The sequence below is a fragment of the Propithecus coquereli genome, unplaced genomic scaffold, assembly GCF_000956105.1.
Source record: "Propithecus coquereli isolate 6110/MARCELLA unplaced genomic scaffold, Pcoq_1.0 Scaffold175, whole genome shotgun sequence".
In the NCBI taxonomy this organism is placed as follows: domain Eukaryota; kingdom Metazoa; phylum Chordata; class Mammalia; order Primates; family Indriidae; genus Propithecus; species Propithecus coquereli.
In genome coordinates, this window is record NW_012142190.1 from 2,610,589 (window position 1) to 2,636,245 (window position 25,657).

Consider the following 25,657-nt stretch of genomic DNA (forward strand, 5'->3'; position numbering starts at 1 on the left):
GGCCATCCAACAATGGATGTCACGTGCCACTTAGATTCTGAACACAACTTGAGAACCTTGCTGTGGCAATAAGCCTGGGTATGACTTTCTTCTGATTCAATCTTCGGAGTCTAACGAGATATGAATTCTAACTCTTTCTGGTCTGATGAGATTTTGAAGGCCTGAGGCATGAGTCCAAATTCCAAAGTTGCCTTGATACAGTTTACTTATGAAAACTGGCTCCAATTGGGCAGAATTCAAACTGGACAAGATCCCACTTGCCAGGGCAGATTTTTTTCTCTTAATGTACATTGAGAATGTGTCTGAGGATGCCATCTCTCTCTGAGTGCTGCCCACGCGTACTCACGGATCTGTGGGCAGATACTGAACAGGAATGGGACAGGTATTACAAGGGACTGCTTTTGGTCCCAAGCTATATTAGCATCAACCACGAGACAAATGCTTTATAACAAAACATAAATTGAACCTGTCTGCCTTCTTTATCTTTCCTCTAATCAGAAATGAATTTTCATGGCCCAACCAGACCAAGATGTAATTAAAAACTCAATAAAAAATTTTGAAACTTATTGCTACTCTTCCTTTTTAAAATCACTATTATTTCTTTGTAGTTAAACTAGGTATTAGGAGGTTTGTAGTTGAAACTGATGGTCTAGTCTGTGGCTCTGTAAACAAATACAGAGCCACATGGTATCGAAGTGATCTAGGAATGTAATCCTACCCATCAGCTTAGAAGGAGAGAGTATATTGCCCTCATTCACTCAGGGGCGCCTCAGTGCTCGTGTTGCCCAGGTACGGTGGGCAGTGCTGGTGACACAAAGCACAGCACAGAGAGGGATGTGTGCACAGCAGGTTTTAATGCATGTGACAAAGCTGCCAGGGCTGTGCTTTGTGCTCTCGGAGCAAAGGAGATTTCCACTTATTCTGGTGGACAAGTCTGGAAACGTTTCACAGACAAGGTGTCCTTGAGTTTGGTCTTGAAAAGGAAAAGTTTGCTAAGTAAAGGTTGGGTGTGGGCACACGAGGCAGGTGTGCAGGGCAGGAACAGTGGGGAGGCGTGTGCTCTGGGTACAGCAAGTGGGTGTAAGACTCTGGGGAGGGCGGGGGCGAGGCCGGGGCCCTGCAGGCTGGCTCGGGAATTTGAGGCTTTATTCTTCATGGGAAAAGAGCCGTTGAAGATTTTTTAAACAAGAAAATGACTTGAAATAAAACTGTTGTTCTTCCCTGAAACCACATATTTTTCCTCATAAAAACCCCTTGATCTGTCGTTCATTATGGTAGGAGACAAAAAATAACAATGTTTGTTTCTCTTTCAAGCACCTTTTTTTCCCCTTTTCTTTTTCTTTCTGTGTCATTATTTAGTCCACTAAATAATGTTGTTAGGAGTCAACAAACGTCATGGCTTTTCTTTTTCAAGGCATCTTATTTATTGTATTGTATCCTACATTGTCGAGCAGATGTTGAAATGCTACATTTGCAAGAAGTCTCGCATTCATTTATGGTCAGAACCATTGCATTTTCACAGTCCTTTCCCTCAGAGAAATTAAGCTCTTATTTTTATTTTAAAATTTGTATGTTTATCTGTTTTCAAACATTAGAAAGTCTCAACAATGTGTTATTCTTGTTTGACACTTCTTTTGGTTAAAAAAAAAAAAAAATCAAATTGTCTCTATTTTCTAGGCTTACCAAGAAATTAAAGAGTGAATCCCTGAAATCCGACTTTACAATAGATTTAAAACATGAGGTACGTCATGTTTTGTTTGGTTAAAAGCCTTAATGATCCAGAATTCATGTCATTTGGTGTAAGAAGTGTTTTGTATCGCCTGGCAGTGTGCTTTCCCCACCCACACGCATCTGCTCCCCGCGGAGGTAATTGCATAGCACTCCCGTGAATCGGGTCCTTCTATTTTAAGCTCATTTTGGTTATGTAGGTGAAGAAAGAGCAGTGAAAAAGGTTGCCTCTTGTCATTCATGAGTCTTTGTTTTTAAGTTAGATGGGTGGATCCAGAGGTGGCTTTCTAAAAACATGCAAAAATGTCGTTAAAATTCCTCTGATTCCTTTGGGTGTACATGTGCTGCTATAGATTGAGTGTGCGTGTCCCCCCTGCACCAATTTGCATGCTGAAACCTAATCCCCAAATAAATGGTCTTTGGAGGTGGACCTTTCGGAGGTGGTTAGGTCATAAGGGTGACAACCTCATGAATGGATTAGTGCCCTTATGACAGAGGCCCCAGAGAGCTCCCTCGCCCCTTCTATTGTGTGAGGACACAGCAGGAAGGCACCATTCATGAGCTAGAAAGCTGGCTCTCACCAGACACCATATCAGCCAGCACCTTGATTTTGGACTTACAGCTTCCAGAACCATGAGAAATAAATTTCTGTTGTTTATATGCCACCCAGTCTGTGGTATTTTGTTATAGCATCCCAAACAGACTAAGACACATGCCTTTGTCGTGTGTCTGTGCCTGGTTCTCTAGAGCGGAATTGAACCAGTTGGTCCCAAGCAGGCAGCCACGATGTGCCTGCCGGGGCCCCCAGCACCCCTGCTTCTTTGGCATTTAGTGGACATCTGTGACCAGTTATCCTGGAGGCAGGTGGCAGCTGTCCCATCATTAATCATTCCCAAATCATCATTAAGGAGGCCTCTTTTTGCATTTCATTTATGGGCATGTCTGACTCCCTGAAATAGACTTTTTCTCACTCTGCAGGAATCCGTATCTTATGACATTGAGGTAAATCTTGACATGTAATTCAGCCCAGCAGTGTTGGCAGCCTGCTAGGAGTGAGAAGGGCACACATAAGACTTTCTAACTTGGGTGTCTTTAAATGATGAAACAGCTTATTTGAGAAGAAATATACTTTTCAAAAAATCATTCTTCTCTTCCACAAAGAGGAAAGAATGACTTGTTGAAAATCAGGGTCTGCTGAGAACCTGGTTATAAGTCAGAGCTGGTATAGACACCCTGGTTTGGAAATCTGTTAAACATCGAATATGTACAAGACAGCATCTCTGACATATACGAGGGGTGTAAAGGTCAATTAACCAAATACCTACGCAGCCCACCTGGTTCAAGAGGGAGACCGTAACCGGTTGCCTCAAAGCTGCCTGTTGGTTTGCTTCTCCGCAGTGGAAGTCCCCTTCCACCTCCCCAGAATGAGCACGCTCTTGAATCGTCTTTCCCTCCTTTAGTCTTCTTCCTATTTTATGACAAATGAGTGAATTTCTGAATAACACATTATATAATTTTGTATCTTTTGGGTTGTGTATAAACAGAACTGTACCACAAATATTGCTGTAATTTAAGACTCATCCATGCTGATAGATACATGCAGCTCTAGTCAACTTCCTTTCACTTTCTGCGGTCGTCTCCCATGTGCCTGTAGGAACTTACCCACTGTCCTGTTAGCAGGCTTCCGGACTGCTGCTGTCTTTTGCTACTGCGATCATTGCTTCTGTGAATGTTTTCCACGTGTGTCGTGATGATCCTCTGCAAGAGTTGCTCTAAGGCAGAGGCTGTGAAACTTTTTTTTGACTGTGACCCACTTTAAAAAAATACATTTTTCCTTGGGACCCAATGTATTTATGTGTATTGTTATTGTGTTTTTGTTATTGATTTGTAACTTAGCATTATTACAGTCTATGTAGCAGTCATTTGAAACACTTTTAGGCTTACTTTATGACCTAGTTCATGTTCAGTTTTTATAAAGGGAGAAAAGGACATATATTCTCTAGTTTAGAGGAGATAATATTCTTTTTATATTTATTAGTATTAGATTAAAGAAGGTATTAATTGTGCTTTTCAGATATTTTATTTCCTTCCTTTCTTTCTCCCTTCTTCTATTCTGCTTTTGTTTTCTGCTATCACTTACTAAGAGAGGAATGTGGAAATCTTCCTTAATAAGGTGGATTTGACAATTTCTTCTATGGAACTAACAATTCTTGTTTTTTATACTCTGAGGCTATGTTAATTAGGTGCATAAAAGTTTAGGATTATTACATCTTCTTAGTGAATCTATCTTTATCTCTAGTAATACTCTGTCTCATTGTTTATTTGATTGACAGGAATGCTGCTGTCCTGGTTTTCTTTTCATGTTTGCCTCATCGTTTTTCCATCTTTTTCTGTCAACCCTTTTCTGTCCTTACCTTTTAGATGTGTCTCTTTTAAAGAGAACGTGCCTTTTTCATCTCCCAGTTTGACACTGTTTACCTTTAAACCAGATAACAAATTTACTTTACATTGATTGTAATTACTAATAAATTTGAATTGATTTCTATTACTTTATCTTCCCCCCATTTTCTATTGTTCTTTTTGAAACTTTCATGCCACCTTTTTGATTTTTTTTCTTTTCTAGTTCATATTTTCCTCCTTTACTGTTTTGGAAGTTCTATCTCTACGTCTGTACTTAATTGGTTGTTTTAAATATTTTAACATGCCTTCATGACCTAACAAGGGCTCATTGATCAGCATGCAGAAAATCAAGGGCCTTAGAATAATTTACCTCTGGTTATCCCACCCCCAATTTATATGCTATTGTTGCCCAGTATTTTTGATCTGGCTTTTTTACCCTGAAACTTAATTATTATCATTACTTTATGCAGTTAACATTTGTATTAGCTTCATCATAGATTTGCCAGTGTTTTTCTTACCGTTCCATCTTGCTTCTTGGACCTTACAATTAGGATCCTTTTTATTCTTACTGAAATGTATCCTTTAGAATTTCATTTAGTGAGGTGGTAAATTCTCTCAGCTTTTTATCCTTCACACTATTTATTTCTACTTTGTTCTCGAAGCATGGTGCCATCATGTGTACCATTCTAGATTGTCAGTCATTTTCTCTTATCACAATGGTGTGATTTCACTATATTCTGGCTTCGGTTATTGTCGTGTTGAGAAATCCGTCCTTAGTCCATTGTGGTTCCTTTGTAGGTAATTTGTCATTTTTCTGCCTACTTTTAAGATTCTTTGTCTTTGATATTTCACAGTTTCACTAAGATGTATCTCGATGTAGACTGTTTTTTCTAATCCTGCTTAGGATTCACTGGGTCCTTCTATAAAAGAATTATAAAGCAATATTTGAAAATTCTCAGCCATTATCTTTTCAACTGTGTTCTCATCTCTATTTTCTCTGTTGCCTTCTCCTGGAACTTTAGATGTGTGCTAGAGGTTTGATTGAACTTCTCTTTTACATTTTCCATCTATATTTTTTGCTGTGCTACCTTTTAGATAATTTTAGGGGCCTCATTCTTTAGTTCCCTAAATTTTTATTCAGCTGTGTCTAATATGCTATATATCCTACAATATTTTTTATATTAATTATTAATACTTTTTATTTCTATACATTTTGTTCAGTTATTTTTCAAATTTGCTTTCTTTGTGTAGTAGTTTTCAAAAAAAATTTTGCTCATGTTTTAAAGTTTTTCTTTTCTTTATAAAAATATATTTAGCATAGTAATTTTATAATTTGTGTTTGATAATGCCAATATCTGAAGTCTTTGGGTCTGATTAAATTATGTCTGCTGACTCTTGCTCGTCATCTCCTTTCTTTGTACTTTTTGTGATTTTTCTCTGAGTGCTCTTGTTTCTTTGGAAAAATCCTCTGAGGCCTGGATGAAGGTTGTGGGTTGCTGAGCTTCTGCCTGCTGCTGTGGGGTAAACTGACTCGGGACCACTTGAAATTACCATGTTTGAGGCGTTTTTGAACCTCATAGGTGGCACAAATTAGGGAGGCCTGGCTTTGGTTGTAAAATCTCAGAGGAGGTTTGGAGATTATTTCTTCCCTCCATTTAGCTCCAAGGTCCGGGGTTTACGTGGGGTTTGCTGTTGGCCACGCCCCACCGTGGGGTGGTCATAGGCTTCACTCTCCTCCTTCCTCAGGGAAACTGAGTTGCCCAAGGTCGGCGGATGCCTGCTGGGCAAACTACCCTGGGTGCCCTTCCCCCAGGTCCTCACTGTCACGTTTTTGTCCTCACAGGTTCCACGCTTTTGTGTCAATTTTGCAAGACATTTAAAATGGTTTTAAAGGCATTTTATCCAACATTTTCAGGTGTTTTCAATAGGTTGTCTATTCAGGCTGTGTAGTTACCACACTGCAGGAAAGCAGAGCCTTGATAGTGTTATCTCACATCTCCCTGTGCTGTTACAGAAGGTGCTTTTCCCTAAAACCGCCGATCGATGACCTTGGGAGTTTTTGGAAGTCAGAATATTGATTCATAGTTAATTGCTTACTGTTAACAAAAGATTAGATCCATCAATATGGAATTGCCACTTTTTAAGTAAAAAAAATCCTGTCGAATATTGACAAATTGATATGGTCCAATTTAATATTCTCTGGAGAAGGTGTATTCTGCCTTTCTGTAAGATATTTTGTCCTGTCTTACCCTTGCGGTGTTGTTGAGTTCTTCACTGCCCGTCTCCTGTCTTGGACAGATTGCCCTCTACATCTGGGACAAAGGCGGAGGGCCTGCCCTCACCCCAGTGCCTGAGTTCTGCACAGATGGCGGGGACTCCGACTGTGCTACCACATTCCGTTCCTTTCTACCACTTTGCGTAAGTAACAAAAGAAAAACTTCCTTGCACATCAAAGGAACATTTGTGTGCTGTGTGTAATAAAATCAACCTTTGCCCTGTGTCCAAAGAACTATCTATCGTGTCTCTAGTGATAACAGCATTGTAAGTTAAGTGCTGTTGTTAGCCCATCTCACATATGGAAGAGAGAGGCACAGAGAAGGTAAGCGCTTGCTCAAGGCTGCACAGCTGGAAGCAGGGGAGTGAGGGTTCTGACGGGTTCCCTCTCACTCCAGTGCCTCTGTGAAGTCCTGTTCGCCCCAGCTCTTCAGAACCAATGTGCCCAGTCTTTTCTGTGGTTATTATATAGGATGTGTTGATTGGAATTTCTGTTCCATTTCTTGGAAAGGCAATTTCAAACGTTTTCTGTGACACCCAAACCTTCTCCACAAGCTCATTGCCTTTACTCTCTCAGCAGAGGACCCTGCCTTTGATCTCACCTGAGACCATCTAGGACTTTCAGAATAAACTTACTGGTCATGGCGGACCCTTGGTCCAGTCCAGGTTGAGCCCGAAGACCCTGAAACTCACTAGGTTGTTAAGTTTTCCTAAAGGAAAATACATTCACTAACCTCAAATGTTTGTTATTCTCAAGTCGGTCACACAGAAGTTTGTGTGTGCTGTTTTAAAAGACAACATAGTATAATGTGGGGGAGAATCTGTAAGGTGTGTGCATCTCCTGTAGGGAAAATCAGTCTTTCTAGATGCAATGCTTGCTTGCTCTTTAATGTCTCTCCTGGTGCCTTGAGTGACGTGACTAGCTGTGGCCAGATGTCACCGTAAACCAGCCCCAAATGATGTAGAAGTTGTGATTGAATGTTATTACAGGCCTGAGGCAGGTAACAAAGGTATCAGGACACCCCCCGCCCCACCCCCCGTGAAGGCCTTGCCTGTGTGTTGTTGACAAATCTCTCTGTGCGCCCCTTTCGTCTGTGTGATCAGCCTGGGCTCCAGGAACTCCCCACCCCATCCCCGAGGTGTTTGAAGTAACCCTACCTTTGGCGGAGAACAGAACATCCTTAGCCTAGACTTGGGTAACCAGTAAAGGGGCCATAAAAATACTTTCAACATTAAAGTTAGGCTGGGCCCAGAAAAGGGAGTCATCTCTTATTTTGCACTGCAAGATCCCCCTACTTCCTTCTCTTTGTCAAGATCTTCACAGCTGGAAAAAGGAAAGGGAGTTAACTAACATTTATCGGTCACTTGCTACGTGCTCAGTAAATGTATGTTAACAATAGCAACCTTATGGTGCTTACTGCTCCCTTTTTCTAAGTGAGCAGACCGAGAGCTTAAGGAACTTGCTAAGGTGATGCAGTCTGCAGGGCAGAGCTGGAAGGCAGGTCCAGAGCCCGCTGACTTCAAAGGCTATATTGTCAGCTGAACTACAGTTCCTTTTCTTCCCTAAAACTTTGTCCTGGAAATAGGTTTGATATCCCTCACATGGGTTAATTTGAACTCTAGAGCATGTGAGATCTAACATAGGTGTGAAGTTAGGATAAGGCTGACTCATGTGCATATATTTTTCTTGTTTTTTAGGGAGAACCAGTGAAGAAGGAGAATATTTTTGTTGCAGTAAAAACATGCAGGAAATTTCATGGTGACAGAAGTATGTTTTGGGTTATTCATTTTTATTGAACCTTTAAAATCCAAACTGCCTTTTAAAAGAAAATAAAAACCAGATATAAACTCAAAAAAGGAATAATGACAAATGGGATGTCAAAGTGAAAGCAGTTCGGCATTCCTCCTTGCACGGCTGCAATCACCAAGACCGATTAGGAAGGACTGTTGGGTATGGAAACATGAGAGTTCATAGGCGATGCTGTTTGCAGCAGTACTGTAAGTTGGAAATGGAAAAGCTCAGTTGTGGCGATCTAGGAGACACTGTGAATTAACAATCTGTTTTGTCAAACAGCGTTCTATTATATCCACCCACAGTCTCTGAACTGTATAAAGAATATTAGAGCGGATTTCAAGGTAACGGAGTGCCAGCAAAGAATCTTTTCTTGAAGACTGTTCCTTCTTTTTATATCTATTTCCAGTGCACACATTGGAACTGTTTAATAAAGAAATGTATTTGCTCATGAGTAGATATATTGGAAAAAAAGAAAAAGCTGCCTTAGAAACAGTGATCTCTTCTTAAGGAAATCCTGGCATGCAGACGAATGTTGTTTTTATTCAAGTTTTTGGTGTCATTACAGAATGCTGCCAAGTTATGGTGATAATGTAAAAAAAACAAAGACCGTCCTACATATAAATAGACATAATTTCTCTCTTTTTGTACCTTATTTCAAGCAGCACTTTTCTGAAATTGAAAATTAGGCAGTCTTTTGCATTTTCTAATTTTAGCACATATTTTAGTTTTTTTCCATGAAAAGACTGTCAGTTTCACCAAGGATGTGATATTTATGCAGGAGAGATTTCTAAACCAGCTGTCATTTTCATGGGATTGGAGCTATGGGAGAAAGTTCATTTATATATTTGATATGATAATACATATGCAAGTTGTATTTTAAAGAGGAAGATGTTTTAAAAATAAAAGAATATTATAATATGGGATTAAAGTATTATCTAAGGCATCAACATCAATAAAAATCTAGTTATAATCTACACTATCTTAAAAGTACATTAACTATAAACCTTCATATTTGTCTAAAATAGTCACGTTAAATTCCAAATTCTATTAAATCATCCTAAATAAATATATGCATTTGTTATACAAGGAGTCCTAAAACACTATGAAGAATCGATATAGCAGTTAAAATAAATTTTTCATTTATCATAAATTTAGCCTGAATTTAATATCCTTTTGCTTTTTTCATGATCTGGAAGGGCTTTGTGAATTGATTTTGACAAATATCCCTTTAAAAAGGTGTCAGGAAAATTAACTGGACTGCATTTTATTTTATCTTCTTTTACAGCCAGCAGAAGTGTTTGAATTGCTATAATTGATCTTGAAGCCGCCCTTGGAGTAGTGATTGCTTTCATAATATTAATGTTCAGAATGGTGGTGGTGGTGGTATTTTTTTCTTCGGAAACACATTTTGCAAATGATAGCGAAGCCATAAAATTACAGATACTCCTGTTGTATTTTTCATATCCTACAAAAATGAAGAAAAAAAGTTTTTTTAATTGTAATTTAGTAATTTTGAGTAATCTTACTGCTTTCTTACTTTTGCATAAGGTTGAGATAATCTTTTTAGATATCTATGAAATGCTTTTATGTTTGAATTTTGAGTCAAAGGTCTTTAAAAATTACAAAATCTTAAAAAGCCCATTAGGAGCGTTATTAAAAACAAACTTCTTGCAGCTGGATGCATTGATTTGCTGCTGTTAATTTGATTCTTGGGGTCACGGAAGCATGAAACCTAAAAGGTATCATGAAGCTTTTACAGTTGGGTTTCTGTGGCAAGCTGTCTTTCAACTTGGATGCGTTTGTTTGAAAAGATAGTCTAAGGCTGCAGGATTTTAGGGACCTGATGTCCATTTTACATGAAGGAAGTGAGGCCTGCTAGGCCATTGGGTTCTGCCTCTCTTTTTAGAGGTCTAGACTAACCACCAGTTGGCCCAAAGAATTGTCCAGTAATCATATCAGTTACAATGACAACGCCACAATAACTGCTTCTAACTGCTCATCTTTTTTACATTTTCTGGTGTGTTTTTCACATACATTCTGTCATCTAATTTCATTTTAATAGTTCCTTGTGATGTGATAATTATTGTTACTCACTTGATATTATAGAGATGATGTAGAGTAGTATGGAATGATACACAACTGGCCCAATTTCTTGTAGCCTATCGAGCAGGGGAGCCAAGGACTCCGGTATTCTGACTCCTAACTCTCAGACTCTTTCCACCATGGCACAGCTATACTGTAATCTCCTTGGATGTGTTAACAAACCCAACACTTGATAGATGGTCTTTGTTATTCATGTTGATGCCCTGCTATGTTCAAGGTCCGGTTTGACTTGGCCAGAAGCTGGGAAGGTGGCTATTCATTTTCAGTAGCAATGGGGATAGCAAGGAACTGAAACCCGCACAGGATCTGAAATACAGGTCGAGCTGGGAATTTAGGCTGCCACTCCTGTCTTAGCATATCACTGCTGCAGTCTAGCAGAATACATGGACTGGGGTGCTTTTTTCACTTTTCTTTCCCTGTGCACTCCGGTAGAAATACTGGAAGTAACAAAGGCTAAATGACAGTGAAGAAAAAAAACATGGGTAAGAAACTGTATTTATCTTTGGAAAATTGAGAGTGGGCTATACTGATACTTGTGGGCACACTGTCCCCAGGCACTAAGCAGAAGAGGACACTAGCGATGGCCCCCACTGCCGGTTTATTATAGTGTTGGTCACCTTCCGGGATGAGGATGAGGGAGGGAACACATTCCAGTCGAGGCTCTCATCACCGTAGTCATGGCGGAGGGGAAAAAAAAAAAAAAAAAATTTTTTTTTTTTTTTTTTTTTTTTTTTTTTTTGCCTAACAGTGAAACATTTCTGTAACTGCTTTTGTCTGGATTCTGATTTAAATGAAACAGAGCATTCTTAGGACACAGTTAGCAACAATATATTCTGTTAGAAAAAATATATTCTATCTTTTGGTTCAAGAAAGTAATACATATTGACACCATTGAAACAGCAACACTGAGAGGCAAGCATTTAGTAGGGTATTAAAGAAACTGTAAGTATTATAGAAGGTGATGAGTTGGGAATAGCATGTGAAATTACATTTAAGCAAGGAGATCTCTGGAGTTTTAATATTCAGCTTGATTACTTCCTCTTGGGTTATATGTTTTCCATGGTGTGATGTGAGCTGTCAGAAAACCTTAAGAATTTTCTTTGCATCATTTTGCCATGCAGTTTGTGTGCATGTCTCATGTACCTCGTGACAGCCACTGTCTTTGTTCATCAAATGGTGCGTTATGGGACGCTCTTCTCCTGCGGTCTCCCTCTAATTAAAAAGGTTAAATTGCTATTTGCTCAGCCTTTAGTTCCTTTTCACAGCTTCCTGAGCTCTTAAAAATTAGCACCTTATTTCTTTCAGTTTTGTTTCTTTTTTAAAAAAGAAACCTGTTTGCTATCTTTACTGCTGTGATCTTGTCTAGAAGAGGCAAATCTGAACAAATTGATTAAAAGTAATATTTGGTGGCTGGTGTTCTCTCATTAAAGAGGCTCACAGGTACTGCAGCACAATCTGCTTATTTAAAAGGTGAGGCTTGAATTAAAATGCAGCCAGATGGAAAGCCACACTCTAATCAGACGAGGTGATTAGATTAATTATTGAAGAGAGGAGGGGGGTCAGGTGTTGCCTGGTTCAGTTCTTTCCCTGGCCATCGAATTGCAGATATTCCAGATTGCCCTAGAATGTTATTTTAGATCATCTAGGAGGGATGCTTTTCTGTCTTAGAATTGGAGCACGCTCTTGTTGTGTGTGTCCTGAGCCCTCTCCTGAGAAGTGCAGTCAGGGCTTTATTTTGTGGACACTGACACACAAGGTCCATCTGCCGGGCAAAAGGAGCAGATTCCTTAAAATCAAAACAGCCATTCACATTTGTTTGTGTTTGAGTTTTTATAAAGTGTTCAAGCATCAAGTTCATTGTCATTTGTAATCTGAGACAGTTTTGCAAGTCAATTTCCTGGGGGTAAAAATGTGTGTTCTGTCCTCATGGTGAGACACACCTCCTGCTTAGAGTCTAGAAAATTCTAAGGAAGATTTATGCCATCTGTGCCTTGGGGTTTTTTATAGTAAAATTTTTACTTTGTTCCGATTTTAAGCTCTTCTGTGGCAAACTTTCTGGAAAGAAGCTTTCACTATTATTTTATTATCTGATAAAAAGTATGCTCCTCTTTATTGAAAATGAGATACTGTATCATGTAACTGTATTGAAGTATTTTCTCAAAGTTTAATATCTTTAGAAATACAGTGCCTCAATACAACATAAAATATTTTGTAAATAATAGAATGAATTCATTTTAGAATTTAAATAATGCTAATAAAATAGACCAATATTTTAAAAGTTTAACCTATTCAGAATCAACCCTGGTTGAATATAAAGCCTCAACCTGCTATTATAGAAGACTTAACCTTGGCTTTAAATTCTTTACGGCTCGTAGATAGGACAAAAGCACAGGTATTATATTAATAAGGGGAGAGATGATACAAAGTGCTAACTGCTTTCTGTCTTATAGAATCATACTATTTTGAAATGGTTGGCCTATTTTTAAGTGATTAATAATGGTTGTACCCGTCTTGTACCAAAGGATGAATTGCCATTTGAATAAAACCTTCCTTTAAACTAGTTTCCAAAAATAGCCCTAGGCCTTTTATTGAAACGCCTATAAAATTTCAGTCCTCATTCAAGTATTTATTGAGCACCTACTATGGCCTAGGCACTGTGCCAGGCATTGGGGAATGAGTCACACACATAGTAATTCTTACCTTTAGTATAATATGTTTCACCTGTTTCAAATTAAACCTGAAAGGGCTTAGTAAGGTATAGCAATGGAAGAGCTAACTCATACTTGATTTTAACTTCATTTAAGTCAGCTAATTGAGAAGAAACAGCTGTGCTGTTTAATAAACCTATTAGAGCAAAAAGGACTGAAGGCCTAAGGGCTGAGGAATTGAAAGCAGCGTTTGCACAGCCTGCAGGACCCATGCTGGGGCCTGAGGAAAGTTCTTAACCTTTCCTCACAGCTGCTTCTAGCATTGTGCAGTGGAGGACATTTAACCCAAGAGTGTGAACTTTTAGTGGCTGCAAACTGCAGGGAGCCCTTTCTGGGGTAAGTCCTCTCATTATATGCGAAGCAAACTGCCACTGCAGTGCCTGGGTTGAGATTTTTTGTTCTGCTGAAATCTGGAAGTAAAACAGACTGAGGTTTTTAAAAACTTCTTTTTCCTTTCTTGTCTCCCAGCAACCCTATCTATTATTTAGTGTGAATTTGACCATTTTGACATGGGGAAATACTGAAAACTGTCTCCCTTTCTGTGGTTGCAGAAAAATTATATTTTATTATATGAAAATAATATTTAATGGGTAATTTGGTGATAATTTTAGCAAATGTCCAGAACTCATCATTATTTTTCTTTCTTGAAAGCCAATGAATAATGGATTATAAAATGATACACTTTTGTATTTTATATATACGGAATTTCTGAGCTAGACTCAGAATTTGCTGATGTATGCAGCTAAACACTGAAATTTCACATTGCAGTGTCAGCTTTTGTATATAATTTGTTTTGATTTGGGCCTGGAAAAAGGGAAAGTTACATGATCTGATAAAGCCTCAAAAAGTTAAGTGAAAATTTGGTTCATCAGAGTTTAGATTCTTAACGGGGTGTAAAATCTAAATGTGGTCTTTTCTATTTAAAAAACAACAGAAACCTTTTAAAATTCAGAGGTGCATAGAGAGTAATTCTTTTTATAAAGTATAGAAGAAAATAATTACTTGGAGAGTTGGTGAGGTGAATTAAGTAGTGATCAGTCTGCATGTCAGGTATGCAGACAGATCTACCTTTGAGCATCTAAACAAAAATACAGAAAACCAGGAAAGTTTTCTGTTGTTTGTGTTTATTATGTTAAAACAATTTATCTGTTAATGATAGAGTTTTAAAGTCTGCAGTGGTTCTCAATCTTACTTCTTGCACACTTTCCAAAAGTACATCATCATAATACCAGCCATCATATGCAGTAGTTCTCTTTGTAGGGGTGGATGGTCCTGTTAGAATCTTTGGGTGGGGACATGGCATAGTTTGCAAAGGTCTTCCCACACTCCTTTGTAAGAGGGACAAATTTATATATCAGCCAGAACCACAGTGAATAGTAACATCCTTGGAGGTACTTACATTCCCCACCTGTCCAAAAACACATTTTAAATATCCACTTGTTGGTATGTTAAATGAAATAACCTATTGGGAAAAGAGAAAAATTAGCTAAAATTAATTTAAACACAACAGTATAATCAAACTAGAAAATTTATTACTGTATGCAAGTAAGTGTATTTATCACCGGGAATGAGAAATAGTTGACCGTGGAGGATATTGAAAATGCTCCAAGAAGAGGGTTTCAATCATGCTGTCCCCAGCAGTGTTGGCACTTCTCAGGGTTGGAAGCAAGCTCTAAGTCTTGGACTGCCTGAAGAACAAGTAATGTTTCTCTTCCTTTGCAGGTGATTGTGCTGCTTTTTTGAGTTTTCAAGGTTGCCTATATAATTGTGCCAGTGATTGTCACCTCTGTAATTTTTTCAGTACCCATCGTAAAGCAGACTTGGGAGGGACAAGCAAGTCTCATCGAGTACTACAGTGACTATGCTGAAAGTTCCATCCCTACTGTGGATTTGGGAGTTCCTAATACGGACAGAGGTGGGTCCTTAATTCTTACTACTCTGCTTATTAAAAATCCCCATTCTGTAAATATAGTAAATTAAGTTAGGATAAAAATGAAATATTTTATAAGTACTATAATTTTTGTTTCATGTACATTTTTTTCCTTCTTCCTCCATCCAACATCTTTACCCACAGATACAGACTGGTTCTTTCAAATTAAGGGCTTTATAGTACAAATGGTTGCACATTTTTAGTAGGTTACGTTGCTATAGTTGAGCACGTGACAGTTACGATAGAGTTTAATGGTAGGTTTTTCATACCTTCAGGGTTCATTGCAGCTATAGTGAGGCATCCAAAGTTAATTTATCATCTTCCCACACAAAGCTTCTATCCTCAAAAGCCTTATAGTTCAGTTCACATTTTGTATATATCTCTGAGTAGCACCTACCCACATCCTATACTGGTTATATGTAGAATAAGCTCTGTTATATGTTTTTTTTTTTTTTGAAACAGAGTCTCACTGTGTTGCCTGGGCTAGAGTGCCGTGCCATCAGCCTAGCTCACAGCAACCTCAAACTCCTGGGCTCAAGCGATCCTCCTGCCTCAGCCTCCTGGGTAGCTGGGACTACAGGCATGCGCCACCATGCCCGGCTAATTTTTTCTATATATTTTTAGTTGTTCAGCTAATTTCTTTCTATTTTTAGTAGAGACAGTGTCTTGCTCTTGCTCAGGCTGGTCTTGAACTCCGAACCCAAAACAATCCACCCGCCTCGGCCTCCCAGAGTGCTAGGATTACAGGCGTGAGCCACCACGCCTGGCCTACATGTTAATATTCAATTAGTAAATTGTTGAACGTACACCTGCTTTTCTCTTCAGATTGCAGGTTTTCTATTTAAAAACCTTTTTTTTTTTTTTTACAGTTTGAAATGGTTTATTCAGTATGTTTTACTTTGAAGTATAATTTTGTAGTAAATTGCACAGATTTCAAATATAAAGTTCTATGACCTTTACCTCCATAAACATGTGTGCAAACAATACTGAGGTTATGACCCAGAATGTTTTCTTCCCCTCACAAAGTTCTCTTGTGCCCCTCAGATTCTTTTTTTTTTTTTTCTACATATTATGGGGGTAAAAGTGTTTAGGTTACATTGCCCTTGCCCCCCCTCCCCCCAAAAAATGGAAGTGTAAATTTGGCCATTTCATCTTCAGATGTTCTTTGTTCATCTTAATTTTTATCTAGTGTTCCTGCCACATTTTTTCTTACTTTTTGGTTCTACATAATATTTTATGAATAAAAAAATAAAAGTTGTGAGCTGATTATCTTGTTCTATAATTTATCTTGATTATTTTATGTCAGTGTCACTCATAATTCCTTGATTATTGCAGTACCGTGTAAAATGAGGTATGTCATTGCTGTAGTTTTCAAGTCTTCTAACAAGATTAAGGATATTACTGAGTGAGTCTGTTGCTGTTTGTTTTGGGAAAACTATTTTAGATGGAATTTTCTTTTGTTCTTGTTAACCTCACTTTTTGAGACTTCAGTTTAGATTGGCTTTAATAATCATTTATTTATTCATGCATTCCTTATTTGATTTCTTCATTTATTTCTAGTCTGACCTTATCATTACTTGTGTTTATATTTTATTCCAAAAGGAATTTGAGATGGCTTTCAAAAATATATATTGTAATGGTTAAAAATAAAGAGATCAAGAATAAGGAAAATAAAGATCAAATAGAATGGTTTGATATTAATTAATGTAAGTTAATATTTGTTCTCCACTGAGTCACCAAATGATTAGTCACACGAGGGGCATGTTCCTATCTATCAACTTGAGTTCTCTTCCCAAGCATTTTAATCTTATCTCAGTCCAGGCATTTACCATTAAAGCATTGTAATTTATCTGTTGGTATTTGAAGGGTGCCTCTCATTAAGCAACGTATCTTTAGTGCATATCTTAGTACCTGCCACAGTATCTGGCATGTTAGAAACTTAGTGGTAAATATTTACAAAATAAATGAAGGTATAATCTTCCACTTTTGCATGTTGCTTCCCTGTGGTTGCAGAGTTCTAACGGTTCCTTCATAATGAACATATCTAAGAAAAGCTGCCAGGCTTCTATAATTGCCGTGAGGCTTACAACTTTCTTGTTTGTCTGGACTGAAGATACTAATTCTGTCTCTGCCTCAGATTATCTCTGTGACTGTGTGTAATCTCCCCAGTCTCTCTGGGTCTCCATTTCCTCCTGTGTGAAATGAATGGCTTAGATGTCATGATCTGTAAAGTTCCTGTTGGTTCACTATGTCTATGAACATTAGAGAAGGCTAATTTTTTTTTTTTAAATTTCAAATTAAGGTACATGTTGTCTTCCAAGTTCTTACTTATAACACTTTAAAAAAAAAAAAAAGAAAAATTAAATGAATTCTATAGATTGTAGAGAAAGTAATGCATTTTAAGTTTTCTTCTTGCCTTCCCTAGGTCATTGTGGAAAGACATTTGCCATTTTGGAAAGATTTCTGAATCGTAGCCATGACAAAATAGCATGGTTAGTCATTGTGGATGATGATACGTTAATAAGGTAAGGAGTCATTCTCATCCTAAATGGTCTTAAATTCTACATATTCAAAAACTATGATGGGTACTTCTTCTTCCAGCCAAAGTAGAGTAACAGGAATGGGATTTACCCTTCCATCTGAAACAACCTCCCCAACGAACAAAATATATGAAATATAGGTTGTTAAGACACTAGACATCAGGCAGCAAAGGGCAGTGATCCCTGAGAGCCGTGGTGCAGGTGAGGTGAGCCTGTGGCTGACTTGGAGTCCGTGTTACTGCTAAGGGAAGGGGCTCCAGGCGGAACCAGCAGACTCTGAGTGGAGGGGATGGAGCCGAGAGTCTTAGGAGATGTAGACTGTTAGAGTTTGCAGGATGGAGTACCAGAGAGAAGAGAGCTACACAAAAGGAACCTTGGAGATACACGGAAGGTCCCCCTAAGTATTCAGTGGAGTATTGATGAGCGCATATGTGTGAGGAAACCACCCGAGGCTAGGGCAAGAAATAACCAAAGTGATTAGAGGGAATTAGGCCTGACACTCACACAGGGCTGGGTGTAGTGCCTGTTCCCACCAGCCAGGCTGGGAAACCCGTTATTCACAGGGTAATGGGTAGAGTTTGTACAAGGGTCTTGCCACAACAGTGGGGAATAGTTAACCCTAGACTAAACCCTAACAAATCTGAAATCCTACAATCTCTAATCCTGCCTAACAAATATGAAAAGGAAGACCCAAAAATATCAAAGTTTTTCCAACTAACAAGCCTGTATCTGAGAAAAAAACTCAAGATTTATAGAAATACAAGAATGTCCAGCACTCGAGAAGGTAAAATTCCCAATGCCTGCCATCCAGTCAAAAGTTACCAGATGTGCAAAGCAGTAGAAAATTAATGAGGTGAAAAAAAAATCAGTTTATTGAAATTGTCCTAGAATTGATACAGTGGTAGAATTAGGAGTTATCAAACTGTTACTATTAAACAGTTATTATGACTCTGTTCTGTATTTTCAAAAAAGAAACATGGAAGATCTCTTAGTCTGAAGTCTGAAACCATACGTATAGAGATGCAAACTAGTCATTGCAGAAGAAAATATCATGAACTTGTATATGTTATAGCTATCCAAAGTAAAGCACAAAGATAAACAATAATTTTGGAAAATGAACAGAGCATCACTGAGCTGTGGGACAATTTCAAGTGGCCTTGTATATATGCATTTAGAGTCCCCAGAGAGAAGGGACATGTAACAAATATTTAAAGAAATATTTTTCCAAATTTGAATGAAAACTATAAGCCTACAGCACCAAGTAGCTCAGTGAACCCCAAGCACAACTGTGAGCTCGAAAGGAGAACACAACCACCTCCAAGAATGCAACGATGACGCCATCTTTAGCAACATCTTGTCTGGCATTTATTGCATCTGTAACTACATCATTTGTGCTGTCAATCTTTAGTATAGCCATTCCACCTGAAACTTTTGCCAGATGTTCACTTTTTCTTTTTTATTCATAGTCACTAGCAATAATATCTAACTGCACAATGATGTCTTAAATGTGGTTTTCAGTTGAGCCTTGTTATCTTTTCCTTTCAAGACTCCGACATCTCCCTTGGTCACAATGAACTGTCCAGCTTTTCTTAAGTCATGAGGCTGAATAATTCTAAGATTTAGGGTCAACCCCTCTTTTTCATGATTAACAATAGCCACATCTTTAAGTTGATCTTTCTATTATAACAGAAAGTTGGAGTTTTGACTTCTAGAAGACCAACAGACATTTGGGGACATGAAAAATATCTGGAATGTAAAATTCAAAAACTAAAAAAAAAAAAATAGTGGACAACAAAGAGGGAAGAAATGAAACCAGAATTTAATGGACTCAAGAAAGAAACAGAAGAAAATGACAAATTCATATCTGAAATTATGACTAAATTATAAAATACTAAAATGTAAACAAATTCAAATGAAAATTTACTAAGGGACATGGATGAAAATTAAGAAAGCAATCAAGAAAATGAAAATGGGATAAAGAAGATAAAAGGGTTAGAGAAAGAGTGGTTGAGATGAACATGGCAAAGAAGTCCATTACATGTGTAATTGGAGTCCCTGATTGAACAACATCAAAAAGACAGAAATAATATTAAATTACCAGAAATAGAAGGAGACCTTATCGTGTATATTGAAAGGGCCCACTGGGTACCATGGGAAATAGACCTGGAATTGCCAATTTCTTCACATGTCTTAGTAAAATGATTAGATTTTAAAGGTAAGTCTTCTGAGTCTCCAGGCACAATGATGAAATAACTAAAAAGCAAGGAAATTAGACTGGCATCCGACTTCTCAAAATAGTATGAAAAGCCTGGTAAGCAGTGGAGGCACATTTGTAACTAACTCAAAGAAATTGCGAATCACAGATTTTTTTATTTGGTAGAGCCAAACTGTTTTTGCTAATGTTTCCTGATTCAGTTTTATCTTCTTTTGAAGGTCATAATTCTTTTCTTTTACAATTGCAATGTCCTTGAAGTATTTCTTTTCTTTTTCCTGGTTCTGATTTTTTATTGTGTCTATTCCAGTCTCAGCATGGCAGTTTCACCCTGCAATATACAGTTTGTGCTCAACAGATCTTTTTCTTTTTCATGACTATGAGAAACCTCAGAATTCATTTTCTTTTGGGCCATTTCTATCTCCTTTTGTCTGCAAAGGCAACTGGTCAGAATCCCATCTTAGAACATTCTGGCATTGTGTTCTCTAGAGAGTTGCCTCTGGGTGTCATTTTGCTCTTGTACTGCGTTTACCAGTTTATTACAAAGGACGTCACAACAGACACGGATGGAGAGATGCACAGGGCGAAGTGTAGGGCGAGGGGTGCAGAGCTTCCACGCCCTCCCTGGGCGCCACCCTCCAGGAACCTCCACACGTCCAGCTATGGGGAAGCTCCTTGTTTTATGTTTAAATATGTAAAATATTAGCATGTTTCCTATAGCAGTCAGAGCTATTCAGAGAGACAGGACCAATGGGACGTATGTGGACTGGAGTTAGTCGGGAGGGCTGGCTCATGTGAGGGTAAAGGTGAGGCTCCAGGATGGGCTGATAGGCCGTCTGCAAGGCGGGGATGAGCAAAGCCAGGCGCGGGGCTCAGTCCAAGTCCAAAACCTCAAAGCCAGGAAAGCCAACGGTGCAACCCCAAGTCTGGGCTGAAGGCCTGAGAGCGCCAAGAGGCTGCTGGTGCAAGTCCCAGAGTCCAAAGGCCAAAGAACCTGGAGTCGATGTCTAAGAGCAGGGGGATAAAAAGTGTCCCACTCTGAAAAGTGGAACGGGGAGAGAGAGGAAACTCAGCAAGCTGGATGTCCCCCTTCTTCCACCCGCTTGTTCTAGCCGCATGGCAGGTGATCGCGTGGTACTCCCACACTGAGGACGGGTCTTCCTCACAGTCCACTGACTCCATGTCAATCTCTTCTGGAAACATCCTCGCAGACACACCCAGAAACAATGCGTCACTAGACATCCCTCAGTCCAGCCAAGATGACACCTAATATTAACCATCACAAGTCCACCCCCTTGTCGACTTGGCACCCATATGCATTTCCTTAAACCTTACTTGATCCCCAGATAAAGATAACAAGGGCAGAATGCTACCTAATATAAATCAACTATCCTTCATCCAACCGAAAATGCATTAATCCCCTAACTTAAATACTATTATGTAAAATTAGCAATACTTAAATGCTGATATGAAGTCAGTAACTCTTACATTACATAACAAAGGAATAAGAAAGGACATAAGACAAAGATATTTGCTTAATACAGGTGTCTGTGCACACATGTATTCTCAACAAGACAAGGAGGAAGTACTCATGACAGTTACGGTCCTCGTTTCCATAATGGTCATGTGGTCGTCACTGGTATCTATACCTTCTTCTGCCACCCGTTCTGTATTCTCTCTGCCTGCAGCAAGCACCTCAGCTGCTTGTGGTTTTTTACCTGCAGGAGTGACACAAACCTTCATTCCTGGAGGCTTGGGCCACTCAGTCCTGCCATGATTGGGTTGTTGCATCTCCTGTAACCTTAATTACAGGGCAGGGTAATTGTAAGAGATGAAGGGGTCTCCTGCATTCCAGGCCTGGTCTTCCCCACCTCCACTGTGGAGTATAGTCCACTCTGCCCTTGCTAGTCTGGTCAGTCACCCCGGACAACACCGCAAATCCCTTCTTAGCCTGCTGACTCAGAGGCATGAGGGGCCCGAAGCGGCCAGGGGGCAGTCTTAATTTCCAGTTCAGTGGAATTGCTGTTGTGCCTCCTGGTAGAAGTACTCTTGCTGCTGGAATTAAGACCTCTATAGCCAGCAGAACATAATACCATAGGAACAGGAAGCAAAAATTTTGCTAGTGGGTCACTAGGGGTGATGGTGATGGTAATGGTGCCATTCCCATTCCACCTCTTGATTCCTGGACCCGTGGATCCCAGCCGTGGGAGAAGCAGTACCACATACTGGATGCTGATTTAGAACATACACAGCCTTCTGGAGAACTGTGCTCTAGCCCTGTAGAGCACTGTCACCTGGCTGGTGCTGTAACTGCGACTTCAAAAGACCATTGCACCGTTCTATGAAGCCAGCTGCTTCAGGATGGCGGGAACATGGCCAGACCAGTGAATGTCACAAGCGTGAGCCACTGCTGCACTTCTTTGGCTGTGACGCGAGTTCGTCCAATCACCATGAGAAATGGTGCCATATCGAGGGCTCAGTGTTGGTCTCTGCTGCTGGCAGACTGGGCACTCAGCGCTAGCCGCAGCCAGGTCTTCCTTGGTGAGTGGACATCCATGTTGCTGACCACATGCGTAACCTCCACCCCTGCCACCATGGCCACTTTGTTCATGAGCCCACTGGGCCACGATGGGGTGGCTGGGGAAAGAGGCTGAGTGATGTCTACAGAACAGGTCTGTTCTTGATTAGTAAAGTCCTCCCCTGCTGAGATCACCCATTGGTGACCATTTACATGAGGCATAAATATCTCCACATCTTGTGCCCACTGAGAACTAAACTTAAGAGGGGGATTCTAGGAAGATGATGGGATATGAAGCACCAGAAATGTCTCTCCCTGCCTAACAACCACCACACTGGTAGAATCTGTCTGGAGTAAGTATTTTCAAACTCTGGAATATATCAAAGGCTTGCAACTTCCAGGAGAAGCTGTGGTTATTTTCAGTCAGTGTCAGCTCTTAGCACGATAGCCCTGTTGTAGACAGCTGTGTGTGCGTTCCTAGAGCAGATGGGGTTCCCATGTTCATGGGAAAGCTTTCTATGGATTCATTGCAGTCCCTGCCAAAGTCCAAATGATACTTTTTGCAAAAGTAGAAAAACTCATCCTAAAATTCATATGGAATCTCAAGAGACCCCAAGTAGCTAAAACAATCTTGATAAAGAAGAACAAAGACTCACCCTTCCTGATCTCAAAACTTACTACAAACCTACTGTAATCAAAACAGTGTGTTACTGCCATAAAGACAGTCCGATGGAATGAGCCCTCACATATATGGCTACATGATTTTTGACAAGGGTGCCAATGGGGAAAGCCTTTTCAACAAGTGGTGCTGGGAAAACTGGATATCCACAGACAAAAGAATGAAGTGGGGCCCTTACCTAATTCCATGCACAAAAAATAACTCAAAATGGATCAAAGATCAAAATATAAGACCTGAAACAATACAACTCTTAGAGGAAAACATAGGGCAATAGCTTCACAACATTGAATCTAGCAATTTTATTGAGATGACACCGAAGGCACAGGCAACAAAAGAAAAAAACTAGACAAATTAGACATCAAAAAATTTTGTGCATCAAAAGACACTGTTATGGTTTAAATGTGTCTCCCAAAATTCTTATGTTGAAACTTAGTTGCCAGTGTGATAGTATTAACTTAATAGGTAATTAAGTCATGAGGGCAGATTAGGGCCCTTATAAAAGGGCTTGAGGCAGTGGACTCAGCCCCTTCGGTCCTTTCTGCCATGTGAGGACACAGAGTCCATCCCCTCAGGAGGAAGGTGCCATCTTGGAAGCAGAGAGCACTACTCGCCAGACACCAAACCTGCTGGAGCCTTGATCTTAGACTTCCAGCCTCCAGAACCGTGAGAAATATATATCTGTTGTTTACAAATCATGCATTCTGTGATATTTTGTGATAGCAGCACAAATGGACTAAGATGAGCCATCAACAGGGTAAAGAGACAACCCACAGAATGGGAGAAAATATTTGAAAATCATATACCTGATAAGAGATTAACATCCAGAATATATAGAGAACCCCTAAACTTCAACAACAAAAAAGCAAATAACACGATTCAAAAATGGGCATAGAACTTGAGTAGACATTTCTCCAAGCAAGGCCTACAAATGGCCAATAAGCACATGAGAAGATGCTCAGTGACACTAATCATTAGGGAAATGCAAATCGAAACTACAATGAGACACAACCTCACGCCCATTAGGATGGCTACTGTCAAAAAAACCCACAAAAAGACGAAAAAATAACAGATGTTGGAGAAATTGGAACCCTTGTGCACTGTTGGTAGGAATGTTAAATGGAACAGCCTCAGTGGAAAACAGTCTGGCAGTTCCTCAAAAAGTTAAAAATAGAATTACCATATGATCTGGTAATTCCATCTCTGGTTATACACCCCAAAGAATTGAAAGCAGGGTATCAAAGAGGTATTTATAGACCCATGTTCATAGCAGTGTTATTCACAAAAACTAAAACGTGGAAGCAACTGAGTGTCCATCAACAGATGAATGGATAAGCAAAATATAGTACATCCATATTTTATCCATAGAATGTTATTTAGCCTTAAAAAGGAAGGATATTCTGCAATATGCTACAGCATGGATAACTTTGAGGACATTATGCTAAGTAAAATAAGCAAGTCACAAAAAGATAATTATTGTATGATTCCATTTATATGAGGTATTTAGAGTAGTCAAAATCATGGAGACAGAAAACAGAATGTTGGTTGTCAGGGGCTGGGGGACTGAGGGATGTCTAGTGACGCATTGTTTCTGGATGTGTCTGAGAGGATGTTTCCAGAAGATTGATTTTACTGCAGAATTGGAAACTGCATCTTCAGAATGTCTACACCTGGATACAAAGATTCGAGTTCTTCAACAGGAGTTACTGTCTATGAAAATAAAAGAAACGTGAAAAACTAGAGAATAAAAAATTGGAACAAGAAATGGTAAATCTCGCAAATCTTAGAAACGAATATTGTAGAACACAATCAAATAGAACAGTGTAAGTGGGAGACTGAAGAAAGAGCAAGACAAGATATAATAGATTAAAAAATAAAAATAAATTTTCACAGATACAAGCATCTCAAGAAAACTTAGAGCAGCTAAGAGAGAATAATACTGCTTCAATAAGAAGTCAGAGTGGAATAATAGACATTGGAGACTCCAAAAGCTGAGCGGGGGTGAGGGATGAAAAATACCTGTGGGTGCCAGGTACACTGTTTGGGTGATGGGTGCACTAAAAGTCCAGACTTCAGCACTACGCAATATATCCACGCAACAAAACCGCACGTGTACCCCCTAAGTCTACAGAAATAAAATAAGAAGAAGCCAGATGGAACTCAGAATGAAAGACCTGGAATCTGAATTCTCTAAAACAAAAACTTCTCAAGAAGACTTTAATAAAACTGAACTGGAAAAATACAAGCAACTCTATTTAGAAGAATTAAAAGCTAGAAAACCATTGACAAATAAACTAAACAAACTGGTGAGAGGCTTCAGAGGTCAGTACGGAATTTCTTGTGGAGAAACAGCAGACCAGATCTTCATTCAGCACTCGGACTATAAGCCCAGTCCTACGGTCACCTTTTGATGGAATCTCAATAATAGTTTAGTTCTCAACAGAAAACATATGCCAGGAGGAACTTTAGTGATCTCTCCCCCAAGTCCACAGACTTCAAATGACAGCGTGGAGAGCTCCGTGACCAAGATGCAGCAGGAATTGGAAAAACGTGACTAGAGAACTAGAAGCTGCTGCTGCCGACTTGGAATCTGGATCCTATCGGGCTTCTCCTCCAGGGTCTACTGAAGAGTCAGATCTAAATCGAGATCTAGTTCTGAAAACATCGTGAGAATATGTCTAGATTTTTAGGGAAAATCCTGTGTTCTGAAAGATAATAAAATTGTATTACTGGGCTGTTTACATGAAAAAATAAAACTGAAATAAATCAACAA

General features: G+C 39.2%; 1 protein-coding gene across 1 annotated transcript in view; it reads left to right on the top strand.

Annotated features, from left to right (window-relative positions):
* Positions 1-25,657, top strand: part of B3GALTL (beta 1,3-galactosyltransferase-like) — a 100,806-nt gene that overhangs the window by 56,666 nt on the left and 18,483 nt on the right. The window contains exons 8-12 of the mRNA XM_012642135.1: positions 1,678-1,741; positions 6,427-6,546; positions 8,101-8,170; positions 14,810-14,923; positions 17,364-17,463. Coding sequence (XP_012497589.1) covers positions 1,678-1,741; positions 6,427-6,546; positions 8,101-8,170; positions 14,810-14,923; positions 17,364-17,463 — 468 coding nt within the window. The remainder of the gene's footprint in view (positions 1-1,677; positions 1,742-6,426; positions 6,547-8,100; positions 8,171-14,809; positions 14,924-17,363; positions 17,464-25,657) is intronic.